The sequence below is a fragment of the Pristiophorus japonicus genome, chromosome 11 (assembly GCF_044704955.1).
Source record: "Pristiophorus japonicus isolate sPriJap1 chromosome 11, sPriJap1.hap1, whole genome shotgun sequence".
Classification (NCBI taxonomy): Eukaryota; Metazoa; Chordata; class Chondrichthyes; family Pristiophoridae; genus Pristiophorus; species Pristiophorus japonicus.
This window is the reverse complement of record NC_091987.1, coordinates 188,476,641-188,501,215: the sequence shown is the minus strand read 5'-3', so window position 1 is coordinate 188,501,215 and position 24,575 is coordinate 188,476,641. Positions and strand designations below refer to the sequence as shown.

The window sequence follows — 24,575 nt, the reverse complement described above, 5'->3', positions numbered from 1 at the left end:
CGGTATAAAATAAAATCAGCTGGAGTGTAAAACAGGCAGATGATTAGTTATCTCATTTTCTTTGCTACTGCCCAAAAATTAATTTTACAAAAACAGCACCATTACACTGTATAATGCATTTTTCTACTGCTAAAGTGCTTCCGTCTATAACTTAACATGTTGCTTTAAGACCACAAAGTGTAATTGCTCTAACTTCCTGTGTCAATTAGAGGCAGATTGTTCAAAGGCGGATTTCAAAGTTAATTATAGGTCTCACTGACTTTCTATTATTAATACTTTCTTTACACAGAACCCCACCTGAAGTATTGCATTTAGTTCTGAACACCATACCTCAGGAAATACCTCAGAAGGGGTACAGTGCAGATTTATCAAAATTAAACTGCAGCTAAAAAGATTAAATTATGAAGACAGGTTGCATAAACTTGGGTTATATTCCCTTGAGTTTAAAAGAAATAAGAAGGACTTGGATTTATATAGCGCCTTTCACGACCATCAGACATCTCAAATGCTTTACGGCCAATAGAGTACATTTGGAGTGTAGTACTGTTGTAATGTAGGAAATGCAGCAGCCAAATTGCACACAGCAAGCTCCCACAAACAGCAATGTGATAATGACCAGATAATCTGTTTTTTTATGTTGATTGAAGGATAATATTCACCAAGACACCAGGGATAACTCCACTGCTCTTCTTCGAAACAATGCCATGGGATCTTTTCCATCCACTTGAGAGAGCAGACAGGGCCTTGGTTTAACATCTCATCTGACAGTGCAGCATTCTCTCATCACTGCACTGGAGAGTCAGCCTAGATTTTTTTGTGCTCAAGTCTCTGGAGTGGGACTTAGACCTACAACTTTCGGACTCAGAATAGAGAGTGCGACCCACTGAGCTACAGCTAACATAAGGATGAGGGGTGATTAAATTGACGTCTTTAAAATTATAAAAGGACTCAATAGACGAGGTGCAGGGAATTTATTTCCTCTTGTGAAGGAATTCCAGAAGAAGGGGGCACAATCTCAAAATTTGCACTGGGCCATTCTGGAGTGAAATCAGGAGGCACTGTTTCACCCGAAGGATTGTGAAAATGTAGAACTCTTGCCCCCAAGCTGCTGTGGATGTGAGGTTAAATAACATTTTTAAGATTGAGATCAACGGGTTTTCACTAGGTAAGGGTATCAAGGGATACGGATCAAAGGCGGATAAATGGAATTAACGTACAGGTCAGCTGTGATGTAATTAAATGGCAGAATAGACCCGAGGGGCTGAATGGCCTCCTCCTGTTCCTAAGTTCCTATCCTATCTTGAATTTTCAGTCCATTGAAATATTGAAATCAACGGACGTAATATAAAATAAATGGAAAGTGATTCTTCCTAAACCGCTCATTAATGTCTATAATAAATAATGGAGCAGCTCTTGCCTCATGGTTTAATTAACCCTCTATCCTGTATTCTGCAGTAACAGATACAGGATCATTCACTGTGGTCTCTCCACTAAAATTATGATTAGCAACATGGTGTTAAAAATTGATCTAATCTCATAACAATCTAATTAGTCAAAATTATTTGTTCTGCATTCAGTGAAAGGGAAAGGTCTAGCTTACTGAAGCTGTTCTTTGCGATTTTCATAAAACTACCCCTTTTGTTCTAGGCTGCTTTACTATAACAGCCATAATAATTAGATTTACAAACTTAATCGTCAACCTAAATCACATTCTCAATTAGCCTACAAGTTAATGCCCAGGGCTGGCAGTTATTTTTTCAATCCTATTTCTGACCTGCTCTCCTCTAAAATGCCATTTACACCTCATTATTCATGTCTAGTCTCTCGTCAGTCTGAATTGCTTTTACTGGTTATGTAATATTTCTGTTACCTTCATCAACATGTTATCTCAAAGGCCCAAAACTCAGTCAATTTTTCTTTCATTTTCTTCAGAAATATGCAGTAAACAGGTTATTTTTTGACTGGAGTAGACATGAACATATAAAATCTGATTGATTGCTCCAGCCGCTCAAATACAAGAAATGTAGTTGTTATATTTGTCGCATAAATAGATGAGTTGATTGAGGAGATAAAAGTGTTTATGTTGATGAAGCTGCAGAATCTACATAAGCATCTGGAATCCGCAATAGGTTCTCTTATTCATCTATTCCATGTACTGGGCCTCTCTTTTGTACAGTGAGATCAGTCAAAATTGACTAGCTCCCGAATCAGTGTTTTTCATTAACTTTGTATTGAAGGCCTATTGTTCAAAGGCAACTCTCAGTGATGCTCCAACATGCTAATGAGTAAACCTGCTCTACTGCACGGTCCTTCGCCCACAATGTTCCAGGGCCCGGCGCTCCAGCTCTATTTATAGCCCCGACCCGCGGTGCTGCTCTCACACAGGTCAGGGCAGCCCACACTGCGCACACATATCGACTGGAGACCTGCTCTGTTACACGGACCCAGTGCGCACACATATCTGCACCCATATGCCCCTGGGCTCAGAAGAGCCGAGGGCCCAAGGGCAGCACGGGCCAGCCCACACTGCGATATGTGTGCGCACTAGGTCCGTGCACCAGGGCAGGTCTCCAGTCATCCTGGTTCAACCCTTGCCACTGGACCAAGGCCTAGCTCGATCAAGCCTGTGTGGTGGCTCATGTGCAACGGTCACCACACGTTAAAAAGATCCACGCACAGGCATCTTTCACCACCTCAACTGAAGTTCAGGACTGGAACATCGGGTCGTTCATTGAAACATCTGTGAACTCATGTGGAAGTAAGTCATCCTCGTTCGAGGGACCACCTGTGATAATTGAGTAATGGGACGTGAGTCTGGACATGTGATCTTCCACATAGTGAGCTCCTGAGTTCAAACTGAGCAGTCTGCTGAGTGAAAGCTGGGGGTGTGGACTGCAGAAGTAACAGTTCCGTAAAAACTGTGGCCTGGAAATTCTTGGGTCCCCTGTACAGCGGGCGAGGTGTGGTGAGGCAGGACTTGTATCCGCTAAGATTGGAGCAAGCTGGCTCTGCCGGAAATCCTGAGCACAGCTCATGTAAATACTGCTGGCGGGTCAAGTGCAAAGGTTCCGCCAGCAGAGGGTCTCGATATATTGGGGAAGGGGGAAGGAGGTGGACCATGCGCACAACATCTTTATTAACACCTCAGAAGATGATTTAGCAATGCTGCTGGCTCAAAGTAGAGAATGGAGGGATGTAATTGTTGAAACTATCACATACCATGTTAAAGGAGATGGCTGTGGCTGTGAGTAGGACCTCCAAGAACCCTCTTGCAGTGTCAAAAGAAGTTTAATGCCTTTACTAGGTCAGCAAAGGTAAGCGTGTTTTCAGATGAATAACGGTGCAGTTAAATAAGTCAGACAATTTAATGGATGTTCCCCAGTACAATGATCAAGTATTTCTTTTGGGTATATCACATGGCACCATGTTCCTTGCCCCACAAGCTAAGTCACTTGGTAGCACTCTTGTAAATATCTCACATCCTGTAAGGCAGGTTAGCACATTGAAATTTCACATGTTCCATCTACTATTACTATCATGCATTCAATGAATCCTGACTGGTTGTAATTACAGGATTTGGAAAAATAAGAAAGAAAGACTTGGATTTATGTAGCATCTTTCATGACCACCGGATGCCTCAAGGTGCTTTACACCCAATGGAGTGTAGTTACTGTTGTAATGTAGGAAACGCAGAAGCCAATTTGCGGACAAGCAAGCTCCCACAAATTGCACTGTGATAATGACCAGATAATTTGTTTTATTTATGTTGATTGAGGGATAAATATTGGCCAGGACACCAAGGATAATTCCCCTGCTCTTCTTCGAAATAGTGCCATGGGATCTTTTACGTCCACTTGAGAGAGCAGACAAGACTTCGGTTTAACTCATCCGAAGGACGGCAACTCTGACGAGACAGAAACAACCAATTACTACTATACTGAAGAAGAAGAGAGCATCCAATGCCAAGCTACTGGAGGAGGAAGTGATAATATCCAACATTTAACACCACATGAAGAAGAAGCAATGGTAGTAATTGGCTTCAACTCCAGCCTGGAAGTTTGGGATGGTGACGTGGGAGTGTCTGTGTCTTCAGTGGACTGGTGAGATAAAACACTGTTTCATATTTAGTGCTCCTATGTATTCTTCAATCTCTTTGCCAGTTACCATTTTCCTCATAAGAGATTCACAAATTAGCTGATTGAGATAGAATGTTACTCAGGCACACCAAAAGTTACCAGGACTGCTTGTTTCCTCCAGAGGCTGCAAGCCAGGATATATAAGAACATAAGAACATAAGAAATAGGAACAGGAGTAGGTCATACGGCCCCTCAAGCCTGCTGCACCATTCAATAAGATCATAGCTGATCTGATCATGGACTCAGCTCCACTTCCCTGCCTGCTCCCCATAACCCCTTATCCCCTTATTGTGTATGACATGGTAACCATTACTGAGGCATGACTGCAAGATGGTCAGGATTGGAAACCAAACATACCAGGTTATAAGGTCCAAAGGAAAGATAGGGAAAATGGTAGAGACGGAGGAGTAGCCTTAGTGATTAAGGATAAAATCACTTAGAAACATAGAAACATAGAAGATAGGTGCAGGAGTAGGCCATTCAGCCCTTCGAGCCTGCACCACAATTCAGTAAGATCATGGCTGATTATCACCTCAGTACCCTTTCCTGCTTTCTCTCCATACCTCTTGATCCCTTTAGCCGTAAAGGCCATATCTAACTCCCTCTTGAATATATCCAACAAACTGGCATCAACAGCTCTCTGCAGTAGAGAATTCCACAGGTTAACAACTCTCTGAGTGAAGACGGTTCTCCTCATCTCGATCCTAAATGGCTTACCCCTTATCCTTCGACTGTGTCTCCTGGTTCTGGACTTCCCCAGCATCGGGAACATTCTTCCTGCATATCTGAGAAGATTGCTGACGAGCAAGGCCTTGCAGTCCCCGCTACCTCTGGCAACACTAGCAACCACTCACTTGCCCCTTTATTGACACTCCCTTGCACCCAACAGCTCCGAAGACAGCCACTGAATGGGGTACAGATAGTGTAAATGAGGAATTAACACATGGTGAGACACAGAGCACAAGGAAAGCCAAAGGATACAAATGTGGAAGTGGAGCCTGATGAAGTTGAGCGCAGGTGTAAGGCGCGTCAACGCCCGACTGCAGAGCAAGGGGATGATAATATCAGGGGTTCCGCCATGAAAAGAAGGATGCTATCAGAGCATTCAGACACATGTGAAGGCTCTGCTTGGCTTTCCTGAGATCTGAGACTAATGACTGTGTTTCTGGTGGAGTCCACAGTCCTGCTGTGGGGCAATGTCTAAGAACATTGCAACTCATTGCAGAGTAGCCTGGAGAAAATGGTTCTCCACTGGTTTTAATCTCATCACCCAGTTGCTACCATTAACTTAGCGAGAAAATTGGATACTATAAATTTGCTTGAATAACAACAGTCACTTTGCTTCATTGTGTGAAGTGCTTTGAGAAGTTGCAACGAGTTAATGGGGCCCTTTAAATGCAAGATGTGATTTTTCATTTAAAAAGGCTCTGCTGCAACAGCATTTATAATTTAAAGACAATTGGATTGCTAATGATGCAACGGAATGTAAAAGCTCACCACTGTCTGAGAGAGATCCCGTCACCCTCCCTCCACAAACTGTGCATCACTGCGGTATGAACCGCTATGTGTATCCTCATTATGAACACAATGGGGGTGATTTTCATCAGCTGACTGTTCTATTCCCGCAGAAAAATGGGGCAGTAAGAAGGCACAACTTAAAAAAAAATCTCCTACTGCTTGCTCGCTGCCCGAGGTCCACCCAACTCGATTTCTGAGTGGGCCTCGACATGGGTGCCCAACGCTCCCACCCAAAACAGGTAAAAGCCTTAGTAGAAAGATTTCTATCAGAGCCCGAGGCCATTTTGAGGGCTAATACATGGTCCTTAAAGGGACCACCTCAGGCTGGTCCGAAAACAGCCAGATAAAAGCGGTGCCATTGATTTATTTTGGGGGGGTGTGGTGGACAGAAAAAGGACCATGAAGGCTTCTCCTGGCTTCAAGGAAATCCCCTCACCCACTCTTGGTTGCCCATTGTTCCTCCCTCACCCCCTACCCAGGGCGCTCAATCTCCTTAAGGCAGTACCTCTGACACGATTCCGCAGTGGAGCTGCCAGAATTCCCGCCCCAGCCGATTGCCCAGCTGCCTGTCAGCCACTCGCAACTTGCCTGAATTATGCAGTCAGGCATCAACCATGAAAAGGGTTGAGGCCTCTCGCTGGTTCCATCAGGCGGGTTGCGCGATTGCGCTGCCAACTGCCCACCTGATGTGTGTTGCCGTTGAAAATTGGACCCCTCCCCAACGGTGTTAGAAGGTATTCGCAATTTTTGCTATGGACACAACCAGAGCATTTCTTCTCGCATCATTATTTCAACTCCTCACCTGTATCGCCTTAGATTTTAAGGCTTCCAGCTGTTGATCAGTGAAGCCTGTGACCGCGGTCAGTGTTTCCAACGAATCTATGAAGTCTTCAACTAAAATGTTTCTCAAATGATCAGGAGTCCATAAATTGTTTGCTTCACCAAGAGCTTCAATTTGCTCTGAGGTGGGACCTTGTGTTTTATCTGGAACTAAAAAAAAACAAAGGATAAGAAGAAAGATATTTACCTACTCTGATGTTTAGTTCTAGTGACGTCAGATTAAAAATCACTATTCTTGAAAATGGAAGACAGGATCTATGCCGTGTGGACCCAGGATCTATGCATCAGTTTGACTGGAAATTAAGTTCAAAGCAACTTCTCTGGTCAACTTTAGCAAAGTAATGGAGCAAAGTTATTTATGCTCTTGGACTGATTTCTAAAATTCAATCATCATTGGTAATGGACAGGGATTCACAAGACAGGCAGAGGTGATGAAGCTCATTCAATCCGGTCATCCAGAAAGAGCCTACAGACTCCCAGCACACCTTCCAACTGCTAATACAATTATTTCAGGATTTTACTTCTACTACTCTACCCAGAATTCAATCCTGTGTGGTGAACATTCTTTGCCTGAAGAAACGACCTGACATTTGCCCTAAATTTGCCTTTCAGTCGTTTGCACTTTGCCTCCTTATCTTACTGTCATGTTTTAACTTGAAGTAATGTCCCTGGTTTAGCTATTCTATAAAATGTACTATCTTAGGGCTCCATTTTCGTCAACAATGGGTGCTGTTTTTTTGGTGTCCGCTGATTTTTTTTTTAGCAATCTTGATTTCGCAACTTTCCTCAAAGTTTGTACGCCGGCGGTGACTGTCAGTGCCGGACTTGTTGTACGCCAGATTTTTTGCCGCAGGTCTGGGTGAAAACTGATTTCCGTTCAGTTATTGGCTGTTTAAGCGATTTTCCCAACACCGATATTTTTAAAGACAGCGTAGAGTGGCCTTGAGTACCGATCAGAAAAACCCTACATTAAGTTAAGGAAATTGGCGCTCAGGTCTGCATCGGAGCTGTTTCTTTGCAGTTTAGTCTTGTCCATAAAGATAGTTTATAATGATCATGTTTAGTACATTCCTTGCATTGCTTTGCATTAAAGATGACTGATTCTGGTGTTTAGCCCCCCGCTCCCGTCCCTCTGCAATCCCAGGCCGAAAGGACCTCGCTCCTGGTCCCGCTGCAATCCCGGGCCGAAAGGACCCCGCTCCTGGTCCCGCTGCAATCCCGGCCGAAAGGACCCTGCTCCTGGTTCCGCTGCAATCCTGGGTTGATTGGTCCCCCTCTCCCGTCCCGCTGCAATCCCAGGCCGAATGGCCCCCTCTCCCAATCCTGCTTCAATCCCGGGCCGAATGCCCCACACCCTCCCGGTCCTGCTTCAATCCCAGGCAATTCCCCCCGCCCTCCCCTGCTCCCCTGCCGCTGCAAGCCCTGGCCGTGGAACTTCAACTCGCTGGCCCTCAGTGTGTCTCTTGTTACCCTGGCAACCTCCCAGCATGTCTCTCATTACCCTGGCAACCTCAGCTTTTGGGACTTGGAGCTCCACCCCAGATTTAATTTTAGGTACCACAGCGCCAAAATGAAATTTTACTTTGGCGAAAGTTCTAACTTTTCTTTTGGCGCAATCGGGCACAAAAAAATCGGTCGTTAATCCTCCTGGGCGCCAAAAATCGGCGAAGAGGAAAATTGAGCCCATATATTTCTAAAAGGCCCCCACTCTTCTCGGTGCCTCCTTTCAAGATTGAAAAGCTCAAACCTTCCCAATATTTCCTCTTAGCACAGTCATTGGATGCAAGGAATCATTCTGTGCACTACCTTCAGGGCTAGATTGTCTCCATTGTACCTCGAAGACGAGGAGGCAACTGAGAATGGGCCTTAAAGAAGTACATAATAGGGTAATTGATATGGAAAAGGTAAATCCATTCATTCATACATTTAAAAAGGAAAACATAGGTACACGTCACCCCTGAGGTGAAACCATTTTACAAAACAACAGCTTGCACAATGCAGAAAAGGGTTTTTCTTTAAACGTTCCCTCATTTCAATTTTGCAAGCACAAATTATAATGTTTACATTATGGACTGACATAACACAATATTCAAGTACACCCTGACAAAAGCCGTGCACATGATTTCCTCCTTGTACTCGAGTTGTTTTGGGGCATACAGCTCAGCATTCTATCTGTGTTTTGATTGCTGTTTCTTATAATTGCACATGTTAAGTGCCAAATAACCAGCCATTGCACAATTGACACTATCAAGGATTCAATGGAGCAGAGGATTTGCCGCACCAAAGATGTAATTTCAATGCAATTGATGTGAAGAGCAGCTAGATTGAGGTTGGAGTGAAAAATGTCATGGTTGTAACAAACAATTTCAGCACCATGGTTAGTGGGAGCAACTATGATTGGAAACAAGTTTAAGAAGGAAACTGGGACAATACTAAAGCTGCAAAACTAGGCAGAATAAATTAATCTTTGAGACGTCGTTATAGCTGTCTGTGCTATATTTATGAAGATTATGGTTACACCACTCCCTTACTCCTTGCAATGGGTCAATACAAACTGTACTGCCAGTATTTCATCCAGAAAATTCAAACCATTCCTGATCAGAAAGGTTTCTTTTCTCAATCACTTTTTTAATAATCAAATATGAAATTTTTCAATTTGAACAGACAAGAGTGCTAGACAAAGGGAACAGGTTCATGGTAGCTGTGTGGTTTAGCATTTTGCGGGATTATTAAATTCTTAGAAGTGATGCCCAAATGCGCTGTGCCCCTTTTTGGAGTTAACATGCCGAGGACTCTGAACATCCCTGCAATATCAACATAGACCGAGAAATAGCAACAGATCTAGGAGGAAGATACCGTCTACATGTTAGTGTAACAAGATATTAAATTTGTCCTTTGTAAATGGGTTTATGGTTTTGATACACAAAGTGCACCGAGGAATCATCTTCCTTCCCCCACCCCAATGTTATAAGGTTAGAAGTTCTGATCAGCATCATTCACATCATTCACATATCATTAATTAATGTGGTTGCACTACATTCCTGTGTGCTTTATTTTTACAGAGATAAATTGGATTTAAAACTGGTTTGGAAATTGGAAAATTGGGGCTAGTTCATTAGAACAGAAGAAATAATGTGGTGATTTGATAGACATGTTTAAAATTATCAAGGATTGGGACAGTGTAGATAGAAACAGACCGGGGTAGATTTTAAGCTTGCCACCCAGGTATAAAACTGCCAATGTGGATCAGCTGCTTGTTATAGGCTGCCTGATTATAATTTCCATTGTTTCCAGTGGTTGAGGGATGTAGCACGAGGGGACATAACAGTAAATGCAAGAGATTTAAGACAGAGATAAACTTTTTACACAGAGGGTTATACCAGACTTAATGATTGAAGCAGATTCCATATCAGTGTTTAGGAATAGAATAGATAGATGACTGAGGGAAAAGGGAATAAAGAGACATTGGAATAGGGCTGGCACATGAGATTAGAGCTACGGTTTGTGTGAAGGATAAACATCAACACAAACTGTTTAAGCTGCACGGTCTGTTTCTGTGCTATAATTTCTATGTCATTATATGTACTTAAGCCATTTACCATCTGACGAAAGAAAGATCTTGCTTTTTATGACCTCAGGATGTCCCAAAGCACTTTACAGCCAATAAAGTACTTTTGAAGTACTTTTGTAAGAAACGCGGCAGCCAATTTGTGCACAGCAAGGTCCCATAGCAACTCAATAAATGACCAGATATTCTGTTTTTTGTATTGGTTGAGGGATAAGTATTGGCCAAGAACCAGGAGAACTCCTCTTCTCTTCTTTGAATAGTGCCAGAGGATCTTTTACATCTACCTGAGATCACAGACAGGGCCTCGGTTTAACATCTCATACAAAAGGCAGCATCTCCGACAGTGCAGTACTCCCTCAGTACTGCAATAAGGTGCCAGCCTAGATTACTTATTCACATCTCTGAAGTGGGGCTTTAACCCACAACCTTCTGACTCAGAGGTGAGAGCGCAACCACTGAGTCAAGGCCAACATCAAACTGAAAACCACACGAAGCCAAAGTGTATCTGCATCAAAATGTAAAAACACAAACTCTAGGATCTCAATGTAATGAGCATTCCTAAAAGAAAGAAAATAATTTTAACCTCAACTTTGGTGTCACCTAATTAGTATTTATGATTATTTTGTCTTCTGCAGGCCTTGGTATTTCACCCAGGTTTATCAATGAAAACAATTAGAAATCATTTCCCCTAATCTAGTTACATTTTCATCATGACCCCCTGAGCATTAAGCATCTCATGAGCAGAGAGTAGAGAGGGAAATCTAATGGGAAGTATCTCATGTTGGTTATAGACTTTGATGGAAGGTGGGCACTGTTACTGACATGCAATCCTCTGTCAGACCTTCCACTCTGCGCTCTGCCCAGCAGATGCTTAACGCCCAGTGGATATCAAAGGGGCTATGGGGCGGGGGGGGGGAGGAATTTAATACAATCACAAAGGAGGTGGTACTCAGTAAGATAATGGAAGATAAATCCTCTGGACCTGATGGCTTGCATCCTAGGGTCTTAAAAGAAATAGCAGCAGGGATTGTGGATTCATTGGTTATAATTTACCAAAATTCCCTGGATTCTGGGGAGGTCCCAGCAGATTCGAAAACTGCAAATGGAATGCCCCTATTTAAAAAAGGAGGCAGACAAAAAGCAGGAAACTATAGACCAGTTAGCCTAACATCTGTGGTTGGGAAAATATTGCAGTCCATTATTAAAGAAGCAGTAGCATGACATTTGGAAAAGCTTAATGCACTCAGGCAGAGTCAGCATGGGTTTATGAAGGGGAAGTCATGTTTGACAAATTTGTTGGAGTTCTTTGAGGATGTAACAAACAGAGTGGATAAAGGGGAACCAGTGGATGTGGTGTATTTGGACTTCCAGAAGGCATTTGACAAGGTGCCACATAAAAGGTTACTGCACAAGATAAAAGTTCATGGGGTTGGGGTAATATATTAGCATGGATAGAGGATTGGCTAACTAACAGAGAACAAAGAATCGAAATAAATGGTTCATTCTCTGGTTGGCAACCAGTAACTAGTGGGGTGATGCAGGGATCAATGCTGGGACCCCAACTATTTACAATCTAGATTAATGACTTGGAAGAATGGACTGAGTGTAACGTAGCCAAGTTTGCTGATGATGCAAAGATGGGAGGAAAAGCAAGTTGTAAGGAGGACACAAAAAATCTGCAAAAGGACATAGACAGGCTAAGTGAGTCGGCAAAAATTTGGCAGATGGACTATAATGTTGGAAAGTGTGAGGTCATGCACTTTGGCAGAAAAAAATCAAAGAATAAGTTATTATTTAAATGGAGAAAGATAGCAAAGTGCCGCAGTACAGCGGGACCTGGGAGTACTTGTGGTGAAACACAAAAGGATAGTATGCAGGTACAGCAAGTGATCAGGAAGGCCAATGGTATCTTGGCCTTTATTGCAAAGGGGATGGAGCATAAAAGCAGGAAAGTCTTACTACAGCTGTATAAGGTATTGGTGAGGCCACACCTGGAATACTGCGTGCAGTTTTGGTTTCCATATTTACGAAAGAATATACTTGCTTTGGAGGCAGTTCAGAGAAGGTTCACTAGGTTGATTCCGGGGAAGAGGGGGTTGACTTATGAGGAAAGGTTGAGTAGGTTAGGCCTCCACTCATTGGAATTCAGAAGAATGAGAGGTGAGTTTATCGAGTCTTATAAGATTATGAGGGGCCTTGACAGGGTGGATGTAGAGAGGATGTTTCCACTGATTGGGGAGACTTGAACTCGAGGGCACGATCTTAGAATAAGGGGCTGCCCATTTAAAACAGAGATGAGGAGAAATTTCTTCTCTCAGAGGGTTGTGAATCTGTGGAATGCTCTGCCTCAGAGATAGACAGTTTCTTAATTGATAACGGGATAAGGGGATATGGGGAGCGGGCGGGGAAATGGAGCTGAGTCCATGATCAGATCAGCCATGATCTTATTGAATGGCGGAGCAGGCTCGAGAGGACATATGGCCTACTCCTGTTCCTATTTCTTATGTTCTTATGTTCTTAAAGACAAAACATTCCCCCATACTGTGGCTAAAGTGTTGATTCCCCCTTGTTGTCCTTCTCCTTCATGATGTTTCTGGTCCCAAGGTTAGTAACCTCTATGATACATACCTGTTTCCCGTCTTGCTCTTCTGATAGCTGACTTATGGTTCACAATATCGAAGAGCTTTTGATAAAGGAATCTGAAGTTGGGGAAGCTGTCAAAATCAGGAGGGATGAAGTTCTCAGCAGACTTGCGAGAAGAGAGGATTTCCTCGAGTGCTGTTTTGATGTCATCCTAAAGAAAAAGCCAAAGTTATAAAATGAAATCCACGTCAAACACATTTTATAATCAAGGATTATTGGCATTTGACTAAACCCCAAAAATACATGGTCCAATAGAATACAATGATTGGACATGAATTAGCAAAGGGAGAGTTAGAAAAAACCCTAAAAGTAATAGTGGACAATGTCCAGGCAAAAAGTCACAGCAGTTAGAAAAGTTAGTAGAATGCTTGGATATATCAGCAGATTTATAGACGTTACATTGAGACTTTACAATGCTTTGGTTAGATCGCATTGTAAGTACTATGCTCACTTTTATTAAGCAAGCTAGAAAAAGAAATACAATTATTGGAAAGGCTACAGAGAAGTGCAACAACAATGATCCCGAGTATAAAGGAAATAGGGAGAAATACTGGACTACACTAGCTCATGCATCCAAACATGGCACTATCGTGATACTCTCCGCACACCCCTTTAAGGCAAGGCATGGTAAGGACTGTAGAACTGTTATTGTTTTAAAACAAAAAGAAATACCACAGCTGTCTTTTGTTCAATGATATGGCAAGGGTCAGGGCTTTATTATATGTGAGACCATGATGTCCTTTTCTCATAAATGTATAGTGCCGCTTAGGCCGAGATTTTGTTGCCTTTCCTACACTCTTCTTTAGTTTGGTATCTGTTTTGCCTTATGCTTCTGTGAAGTACCTTGGGATATCTTCCTACATTGAAGGCATTATAAAAATGCACATTGCTGATTTAAATCACGGCTTTGAGGGTAAATTAAACTTTTTTCTCATCCGTTTTCATATTTGGCCAATATTACTGATCCAGCATTCACAGAAAGGAGCCAAGCGCAATAGGAGTATGGGTTGGAGATTTGCGGTATAGTGTTGTAGCCCCATTTGCTCACCCGATGTGCATGGTTCCCTTCTGGGAGCATGAGAGATTGGTGAATGTGGCTTATAAATTTCAGCAACTAACATGTGACATGTAGTCCAAGCCTGATCTTTGTTACTCAGCACATGTCAGTACAGGTATCAAATATAAAATAACTATGTTGAGGCCCAGTTGTGGTAATCTACTTACATTGTTGGGGATCAATTTAAAATCTTCAGGCTTTAGAACTGCCAGCAAACCACCTAACTGAATCAGTTCATCAACTGTCCAGTTTGAGAGAGGCCTGGGTTTAAAAAAGGAATATATTTTATACAGGCAAAAGTACACTCATATTTATCACATATATTAGTTATGCAATCTCTTATCTAACTGAAACTGTAGTTAACTCTGCTTTGTACTTACGGATAGGCTGACAGGATCTTCCCTCTAAGATTTGTTTCCTTCTCATTGTCAAATCGTCCACATTCACGGAGTTGATCAACAATCTCAAGGAACACAGTTTTGTTTAAGTTTTGAATTTCTGCAGCACTGAATGCACAGACCAGGGATCCCAAGCTGTTGCCTTGGTCCTCTGTCATCGAGGAAGCATTCACTCTCTGTCAATGAACGATGGAAAAAAATAGTGAGTAGCTCAAATAAAAAGTCACTACATCAGCTTTTTTTTGGCATAAAATTCAGACATCTCAAAGTACCTCATTTGTGTAAGGATAGCATAGAAATACATGGAAGTTGCAAAATGAAACTGGCTATTTGGTCTAACTAGTCCTGGTCAGCAATTACTTTCTCCTCCCCTCCCCCCCTGCATGTGAACAAATAGTTCTAATCATATTTACCTGTCCAATTTCCATATCCCTTCAAACACTTTTCTTTCATCCACCTGTCCAATCTAATCTTAAATGTTGATATAGTTTCTGCCTCAACCATTAACCCTGGAAGTGAATTCCACAGCCTCATAACTTCCAGTGTAAAGACGTTTCTCCTGACCTCTATTTGAAATCTCTTACACTGAACCTTGTTTCTGTGGCCCATTGTTCTTGACCCCTCAACTACTGGAAACAGTCTGGTTCTATCTACCTTTCATATTTTAAACACTTCTATCATATCTGTGTTGTTATAAGGGGAAAAGATTCCATTTTTCTAATTCTTTCTTAGTATTTGTGTTTCCTCATACCAGGCAGAATCCTAATGAATCTGCATTGTACTTTCTCTAAAGCCTCAATGTCCTTCCTAAAGTGTTAAGCCCAATACTGCACAGAGTACCCTAACTGAGGTCTTATTAAGGTTTTATATAGGTTCATCATTAGCTCTTAGTCTTTATATTCTATCGAACTTGTCATAAAACCTAGAACTCTTACAGCTTTATTCACAGCCTTATCAATCTGGTAATATTTATATTTAATGTTCTATAAACCATTCCCTCAAATCACTCTACTCTTCCACAGCACCAAACTTAGTCCCATTCAGATTATAATTATTGATGTTATTTTTTTTTCCCAATAACAGCATCTCATTCTTAACAACATTGGAATTCCATCGCGCACGTTTTAGCCCCTTCCTCATCTTATCAGTATCCCTTTACAGCTTCCTTTTCTAAAGAATTAACTAAACCTTTTATTTTGGTATCATTAGAAAATTGCAGTACCAGCTTTTCTCTACCTATATCCAAGTAATTGATATATACAGTATGCATAAGTGGCTCCAATACGCGACCATTAATCACTTCCAACTAATCTGAATACGGCCATTAACTCCTACTCTTTGTGTTCTCGCTTCAAACCTATTTTTAATCTAGTTTCCAATCTCCCATTTGGTACCTTGTCAGAGAATTGCCTAACATCCTTGTACACCACATCCACTGCATCTCCCGATCTACTATGTTTGTTATCTCCTCAAAAAAAAAATCGGTGAAACTTGTCAAGCATGGTTGTTGCTTTTTAGCACTGCTGGCACGATATTGGAGCTGTTAGGCCACTATACTTGCTGAATTTAAATTTAGCCCAAACTAATGGGCTGCGAGTCTCATCTCTCTCTCTCTGCTGAAGGGGTTGCCCATGAAATAAACTGAATCACTCTCAGACTAATTCTTAATGAACTAGGGCTCACAAATCACAATTGTTCACAATTTGGCAGTAAGTAGGCAACATCATTCAAAGAGGCCTTCAGGATGGTGGCTGTGGGAGATGTGAAAATGTATTGCAGCTAGGAGCTTTTCGAAGCTGTATGGAGGCAGATTAGCTGGACCTTTATGCTACAATGGATCAGGCTTTATCCGAAGTGCTTAATGCCGGTTTCTGGGTGATCCAAGTGCAAAAGCACCAATGACGACAAAAATTCACCGAAAATAAAAGATTTCATTTATTGTAAGTTTTGGTCACTGCACTAAAGTCTCCTGAAGTAGCCAACTACATTTGTTACCCTTTAACTCCTGTTTACAGATATTTTCCCCCCCAAAAGGAAGAAAACAACAAAAAAATAGCTCTTGGCTGAACAGGTTTGGTTCAACACAAAATATCTTATAGCCTCTCTTTCCCCACTGGCTATGGATATTGGTACTAATATGTCTTCAAAAAAACTTATACTATCATTCTCTTTCTACTCGTACACTTGTTTCCCTCGCTCTCTTCTTCACTTCTAATTTCCTTTTTTCCTCTTTCATTTTCTCCTTCGTCACTTGTCTCTTTCTCCCTCCCACATACTATGGGCCCAAGTTTCGAGCCGCGCCTAGAACGGCGCAGTCCCGACCTGGACACCCTCAGCCATAATGGGCGCGCAAGTGCAGTAGCTCCAGGTGCCCGAAACTGTGTGGGAGGGGCCCGAAGCACGCAGCCCCTAGCCCTGGCCAAATGGCCTCACTGGGGCTGCGTGAATAAGGCTCCTCCCACGGCCAGCTCCTGCTTCCTCCCGACCCGACTCGACTCCCGCTTCCCGCCTCCGGACCCGACCCGACTCCCGCTCTCCCCCCCCTCCCCCCGACTGGACCCGACCCGACTCCCGCTCCCCCACCCCCGACTGGACCCGACCCGACTCCCGCCCCCCCCCCCCCCCCCCGATCGGACCAGACCCGAAACGACCCGACTCCTGCTCCCCCCCCGACTGGACCCGACCTGACTCCCGCTCCCCCCCGCCCCCGGACTGGATCCGACCTGACCTCCCTCCCCCCGACCCGAACCAACCGACCTCCTTCCCACCACCCCCCCGACCCGACCCAACAGCACCTACCTGTAAATCTGGTGCTGGGGACGGGCCCTGCCCGAAGTCTCGGGCCCGGCCCGTTCAGCCTCCCTCCCCCCCGCACCACAATCTCCTTCCCCCCACCCAATCTCCTTCCCCCCATCTCCTTTCCCCCATCTCCTTTCCCCCCATCTCCTTTCTCCCCCTTCTCCCCTTTATCCCCTTCTCCCCCCCTCCCCCTTCTCCCCCATCCCTCCCACTTCTCCCCCATCCCTCCCTCTGCTCCCCCCCCTCTCTCCCTCTACCCCGCTCCTCCCCCTCCCCTCACTGTCAGAAACACAGACACTGACAGACAGAGAGTGAGAGACACAGACAGTCAGACAGACAGAGAGATCGAGACACTGACAGAGACACACTGGGGGCGGGGGGGGGGGGGGGCATCCCAGCACGCTGTTGGAGGGCTCTCGGTGCTGCAGTCGGTAAGTAGAAAATGTTTTATTTATTGATTTAAAAAAAAACATTATTTCTTATTAATTTTTTTTGATTGATTTATTGGTTGATTTATTGATGCATTTATCATTTATTATTGATGATGGCTCTTTATTTGTAAAACTGAAGTGTTTAATGTTTGTAAACTTCCCTTTAAACCCACCCCCCCACCATTCCCTACGCCTGATTTGTAACCTACGCCTGATTTTCTAAAGTGTAGACAAGGTTTTTTCGAGCGTACAAAAATTTTCACTTACTCCATTCTAAGTTAGTTTGGAGTAAGTTTTCACTGACGGAACTTTGAAAACAGGCGTAAGTGGCCGGACACGCCCCCTTTTGAAAAAAAATTCTGTTCCAAAGTGAAACTGTTCTAACTGACTAGAACTGGAGAAAACTAAATGACGAGAATTCCGATTTCTAAGATACTCCGTTCTACACCAGTTGCTCCTAAAAATCAGGAGCAAATCATGTGGAAACTTGGGGCCTTCATTTCTGTTTCACTTCATTTCCTCCACCACTTCTCTCTCTTCCTTCACTGCACTCTCTTCTCTTTGTTTCTCCGTCTCTCTTGCTCTCTCGCCCCTCTTTCACTGCTAGCTTTCGTATTCTCTTCCTTCACCTCTGTGCCTCTCTTATTACAACGGTAGGTTTAGTCCAAAATGGTTTCGGTTTGCAGCGGTGTTTTAGTCATAGTGTAAATGCAGCGTAAATCCATAGTCAGGACTCAGGATCCACCAAAGCAAAGCAGAGTGAGACTCTCTGGAACAAGGAGTCTCACTCACTTGGTTTTGAGTTTGGGCCTTTAGCATCGGGGCAAACCCAAAACTGTTTGTTACCAATGCAAATCTTGGCGTGTAAATGCGCCCTTACTCTCCTCCTTCGCGTATGTCCCTCTCCTCCTTCACTTCTGCTTCTCTGTTTCTGCTCTTACTCTTGTTACCTTTGGTTCATGACTTTTTTCTGTATTTTCTTTAGCATTCATCCGGTTGAGTGGGGAGATACAGGATTGAAGCAGGAAAGGCAATGAAACTGGTACTAGCGGAATGTGCATCAGGACCAGAAGAGGCAGGTTGCACAGATCAGGAGTTGAGTGAGATGTGATAGCACACCAGGAGTTGGACCGCATGCTTTGAGAACCTTGATGTAGAGAGTCCAAATATAACTTCCCAACCATTCATTTTCAGCTCTAGTTTTGACTGTGCAGCCAATAAAGTCAAATCAGAAAATCGATTTTCATTTCCAACTTTGAAATCAATATTTCTCATCCCCGTAACTTCCTCTTGAACAGGTCTTGACTATCCTAAGGGATCCGTCACACTGTGATTGTTGCCAAGCTTTGTGAGAAACTGAAATGAGGGTAATTCAGTATGTTATCTGGCTCCCAACTGGGAACAACACAAAGGTTACTTGAAATCCCACATAGAAGTGATCTAAAAATAGAATTGAGTGCAATGCATCACAGGGGCAATTTGTGACAGAAATGAGTCGCAAATGGGCTTTCAACATCACATCTGTTTGAAAATTGGCCCCTGTGCTTTAGGCTATGGATGGTCATGGCTGATTATGAGCAATGCAGTCTCATTATGAAGTAAAAGCAATAAGAAGATTATAATCAGTCTTCGTAATCTAACCTCGTTCAATAAAAATGACAGTTATCTGATGATTTGTCCAGTAAACCAAACAGGCAGTCACTGCATCACAATATTATTTCAGTAAAGAATTCTTTCCATGTGAGCTTCCAAATAAATTCAACAAGCCCAACGAATCAATGCAGCTGTGTTTGTGGTATTTAGTTAATGATATTCTCGATAAATTAACAGAGGTCTGGAGCATCATGGACATTATCAGTTATCTGTTTTGTTTTCTGAAAATCAGCAGGGTATATTAATGGAGTTTTGCAATGTGGCATGCAAAACACACATTGGTAATTTACTGCAATTAGACATCATTTTAAATTTAAATCAGATTCAGAGCGATGAAACCATCAACAATGCCCACAGAGTTAATTAAGGTGCGAGAACAAAGGTGATACAATATTCATTACAAAGTCACAAGTGAATCACAGAAGCCAAACTCATAAGTGAAATAAATGCAGTATTGCTTCAGCTTCCATCCAAAAATTGATTTTTAAATTATTTTAAGGGAGACTGTCACAAATTGTAACATTTGCGCTGGGTTAATCTTAAACTGTTAAACGAAAGATCAGCAGCAGATTGGTTGAGTGTGCATGAAAGAGGCCCAAACACCAGGGAATAAATTATCCTCAGCAGTGTGAAATTCTGTTTCTGGAGTTTCATTGATAAGTTATTTCTCTATGGATGGATGTCAGATATGAATAGCTGGCTATTTTGACATTTATTTCTGCACTCCGCGGACTGTCATCTTCCGCTCATTAAAGAAAGAAAGACTTGCATTTATATAGCGCCATTTACGGCCACCGGACGTCCCAAAGCGTTACAAAGTGTCGTCACTGTAGTCATGTAGGAAAAATGCAGGTATATCTGTGTTGTCATATGTATCAATAATGTCTGGTGAATATATATTTTGAAAACAGGTAATAGATTCCAGATAATGGCGTGGTGTCACAAAACAGGCGATAGTGAATCAGCTGCCCCATTTTCTTTTCTATTAATCTTTTGTGTTACAGCCCAAGGAGAATTTCTGTGCTAGCCTTCTCAGTAGCATTCCATGGCATCATCTTCTAATATTGTGTTACTAATATTACAGGAAGCTGCGCTGTTTTTCCTTTGATTGTCACAGAACCTTAGAATACTTACAGTACAGAAGGCGGCCATTCGGCCCATCACGTCTGTGTTGGATGTGCCAGAGCCATCAGCAAAATTATTACAGAAAAGAGAATCTTTCTGTGCATCAAGGCTGATATCCATATTGATCCAAAGAACATTTTCACATCGGGCAATTTTAGCTCAGGACTGTATTCTCTTCACTAAGGGACAAAAGGTGGTTGGTTCATTTGTTTCTGACTAACAAACTGCTCTATTTCAAGAATCTGTAGAAATAGCTGAAATAGGTTTTGCTGCACTAATAGAAAAGGGTAAAGTAAATCCCTGTGGACTGTTCCAAGATCATTTGTGGTGTTGTATAGGATTTCTTCATACCTACATTTTTTTATATCTAAATTATTCATTTGTAAAGAAATTGAACTGGTCATTTTAATCTGTATGGTCTAGTACCTTTCATTTTGTGATATGTAGTGAAAATATTACACAATTTCAGTGTGCAGTATTACTACTTAATAGGGTGATTACTAATACTGGGCAATGTAACGTCGTACATACCCTATTTAATGTCGAGGGCTAGTCTTCTCATTGCTAGCCTGGGTACAGCTTTTGAGAGACAAATGGGAGGGAGAGTAATTCTAATCTATGTTTTGCCCTGTGTGTGCCAGTGTGATGAACATTTGGAATAGACCTGGGGCTGGAATTTTGATTTGTTGCTGATTCCTGAGTGGCGTTAATGGTGGTGGAAAGCATTTCCGAGTAGGCGTCCAGCTTCCAGTGCCCCGCCGGGACATTCGGTGCTGGGTTTGCGGGGATGCGGAGCAGTACCGCCCGGGAGAGGCGAGTCGGTGTGCAATGCCCCTGGTTGCGACACCGGCTTGAAATTTGAAACTCGCCCGATCCATAGCGCACCCGAGTGGGACCGCCTGTAAAAGCTGACGGTCCGAGCTTTGCCGACCGCAGTGAGGGAAGGAATGTCAACCTGAGATAAGTGTGATTGTTTTTTTATTTTTTAATTTTTTTATTTTTGCGATTCATGTGGATGTGCCATGAGGAATGTTTTTGGTGGGTTTTTTTTCAGATTTTTTTTTCCACGGTCACTTCTTTTAGGGCACCCCGAGGCCGGCTGTTTAGCTCGGGATTTTCCGTTGCTCAGCCGACCTAGTGTTCTTAAAGAGGTGTGGAACGCCTCCCTTAGCGCTCGCCCTCACACTCAGGGCCCAGCTGCTGAATTTTGCGGGCGGTTACACGTACCATTTCCCGGCGCAAAGTTGATCGCTCCACTCAGGCTAACGCCGCAAGAGAGGTGCGACCAAATTTCCACCCGCTGATCTTTATGATCACTACCACAGTTGTTCTGTCGGTGCATTTCCAGGTTGCAAATATAACAGGAGAAAGAAGCTCTGTTAAAATAAGGAGGAGCTTCATTCTAATTGAATTAGGGGCTGGTGAACTCATTTGTTCTAGAAACATAGAAACATAGAAAATAGGTGCAGGAGTAGGCCATTCGGCCCTTCTAGCCTGCACCGCCATTCAATGAGTTCATGGCTGAACATGCAACTTCAGTACCCCATTCCTGCTTTCTCACCATACCCCTTGATTCCCCTAGTAGTAAGGACTTCATCTAACTCCTTTTTGAATATATTTAGTGAATTGGCCTCAACAACTTTCTGTGGTAGAGAATTCCACAGGTTCACCACTCTCTGGGTGAAGAAATTCCTCCTCATCTCGGTCCTAAATGGCTTCCCCCTTATCCTTAGACTGTGTCCCCTGGTTCTGGACTTCCCCAACATTGGGAACATTCTTCCTGCATCTAACCTGTCTAACCCCGTCAGAATTTTAAACGTTTCTATGAGGTCCCCTCTCATTCTTCTGAACTCCAGTGAATACAAGCCCAGTTGATCCAGTCTTTCTTGATAGGTCAGTCCCGCCATCCCAGGAATCAGTCTGGTGAACCTTCGCTGCACTCCCTCAATAGCAAGAATGTCCTTCCTCAGGTTAGGAGACCAAAACTGTACACAATACTCCAGGTGTGGCCTCACCAAGGCCCTGTACAATTGTAGCAACACCTCCCTGCCCTTGTACTCAAATCCCCTCGCTATGAAGGCCAACATGCCATTTGCTTTCTTAACCGCCTGCTGTACCTGCATGCCAACCTTCAATGACTGATGTACCATGACACCCAGGTCTCTTTGCACCTCCCCTTTTCCTAATCTGTCACCATTCAGATAATAGTCTGTCTCTCTGTTTTTACCACCAAAGTGGATAACCTCACATTTATCCACATTATACTTCATCTGCCATGCATTTGCCCACTCACCTAACCTATCCAAGTCGCTCTGCAGCCTCATAGAATCCTCCTTGCAGCTCACACTGCCACCCAACTTAGTGTAATCCGCAAATTTGGAGATACTACATTTAATCCCCTCGTCTAAATCATTAATGTACAGTGTAAACAGCTGGGGCCCCAGCACAGAACCTTGCGGTACCCCACTAGTCACTGCCTGCCATTCTGAAAAGTCCCCATTTACTCCTACTCTTTGCTTCCTGTCTGACAACCAGTTCTCAATCCATGTCAGCACACTACCCCCAATCCCATGTGCTTTAACTTTGCACATTAATCTCTTGTGTGGTACCTTGTCGAAAGCCTTCTGAAAGTCCAAATATACCACATCAACTGGTTCTCCCTTATCCACTCTACTGGAAACATCCTCAAAAAATTCCAGAAGATTTGTCAAGCATGATTTCCCTTTCACAAATCCATGCTGACTTGGACCTATCATATTACCTCTTTCCAAATGCACTGCGATGACATCCTTAATAATTGATTCCATCATTTTACCCACTACCGATGTCAGGCTGACCAGTTTCCAGTCCCTAGCATGGCTAAACAAATGCGACAGTGGTTGGGGATGATCAATTACTGCAGATCCTGGATCCCTAATGTTGCCCTGATGACTAAGCACCTCACACAGTATACAAATAAAGAAGGCAGCTTTAAAATAAAAACCACAGACGTCTGATGTCAGAGTGCACAGAGTACTGCACTGAATTGTGCCAGTTCTTACCATCCACCCCATGCTGTTTTAAAAGCCTGAGGTGTTATTATTTCTGATTACAGAATTGATTGTTCAAATATTTTGACTAGAGAGGGAAGAATAACCTTTAAGTAAAATTCATTACTGATAATTATTTACTCCTTTTATTTTTTTTCCTTTTTTTACCCCCGCTCTCCTGAAACCTACTGAGTTTTGTTGGGGAAGAGCCTTACAGGCACCAGTGGCCCTCTGTAATGCCAGCCAAGTGGTCATTCCTCATGTACGAGCCCCATCAGAGTGTTATCAAGCTATTTGACTATGCAGGATATTGCAACCAAGCCTGATCCTAGTTTTCAGCAGCAGGAACCTTGATTGAATCTTCTTTTCTCTATTCAAAGGGCACTAAGACAATTGCAGTAGCTAACCATCACCCTGGATGTCAGCTAGCACAGCATAGACCAGGGGTTAAATACATGACTGTCCGGGTCCACATGGCTCAGAACCAGTCCAACTCCAGACTTTCTATTTACCCATTAAGCCACCAGGGGAGCTCTCTGTATTAAGGTTTGACGATTAGATTTACAATGATACAGGATCTGTTGCAAAACAATTTAAGTCACAAGGATTAACCATAAAAGCAAATCATTTTTCCCAGTTAAGACAACTTCTAATCAGGATTAAAGGTTCTGCAGATTTCTGAGTTAACCTATAAACCTACTCCAGGAAATAACTGTGCATCTTGTCAATAGTGCTTCATTGAGTAACTTAGTAAGAGAAGAGACTTAAAGTAATGTCTCCACAGGAGGCAAAGTCAGTAATAGAATCAATAACACCTCCCACTCCATTTCAATGTTTTCACGTACATATACTAAAGTATTGATCCTGTAAGTCTTGCCCACTGCCCTGCCCCTGCCATACTGTTCTTCTTTGTTAGTGCTTTTGAATTTCTTTTCATTTAAATCATTTTCTTGAGATGCCAGTGACAAGTCTGAAATGAAACCATTTTGAGTTTGCAATCTATTTTGAGTATAACCTTTTTGTCCTTGGATCTATTTTAGGCAATTAGAATCAAACCACTCTTAATAATGTTGCCCTGAGCGAAAGCGAGTTGGCCAGGAGGTAGGCACAGAAATGTCTGTGGTCCATATTCCTTCATGCCAGTGAAGCACCATGCCAAGTCAAAGTGTTAAGCATTGGTCAAACTGTACAAAGATCCATGAAGAGGAGCGAGCGAGTGGTCTACATGTAAACTCAGTCTTCTTGGATTTTTAATGTTATCGCCTTGGCGTTAAATATTTCCTAGGTGGACCAAGTAAAAGAAAGCCGTACGGGAAGGTTCACAGACCACTAGCAATACCGGCCTGATTTTCGCTCTATTTCAAACAATGGAAAGAAA

General features: G+C 42.9%; 1 protein-coding gene across 3 annotated transcripts in view; it reads right to left on the bottom strand.

Annotated features, from left to right (window-relative positions):
• Positions 1-24,575, bottom strand: part of LOC139275890 (otoancorin-like) — a 98,866-nt gene that overhangs the window by 18,349 nt on the left and 55,942 nt on the right. For all 3 annotated transcript variants that reach the window (XM_070893112.1, XM_070893111.1, XM_070893113.1), the window contains exons 16-19: positions 14,143-14,336; positions 13,930-14,023; positions 12,691-12,856; positions 6,457-6,644 (exon numbers count right to left, since the gene is read on the bottom strand). In XM_070893112.1, the coding sequence (XP_070749213.1) occupies positions 6,457-6,644; positions 12,691-12,856; positions 13,930-14,023; positions 14,143-14,336 (642 nt within the window). The remainder of the gene's footprint in view (positions 1-6,456; positions 6,645-12,690; positions 12,857-13,929; positions 14,024-14,142; positions 14,337-24,575) is intronic.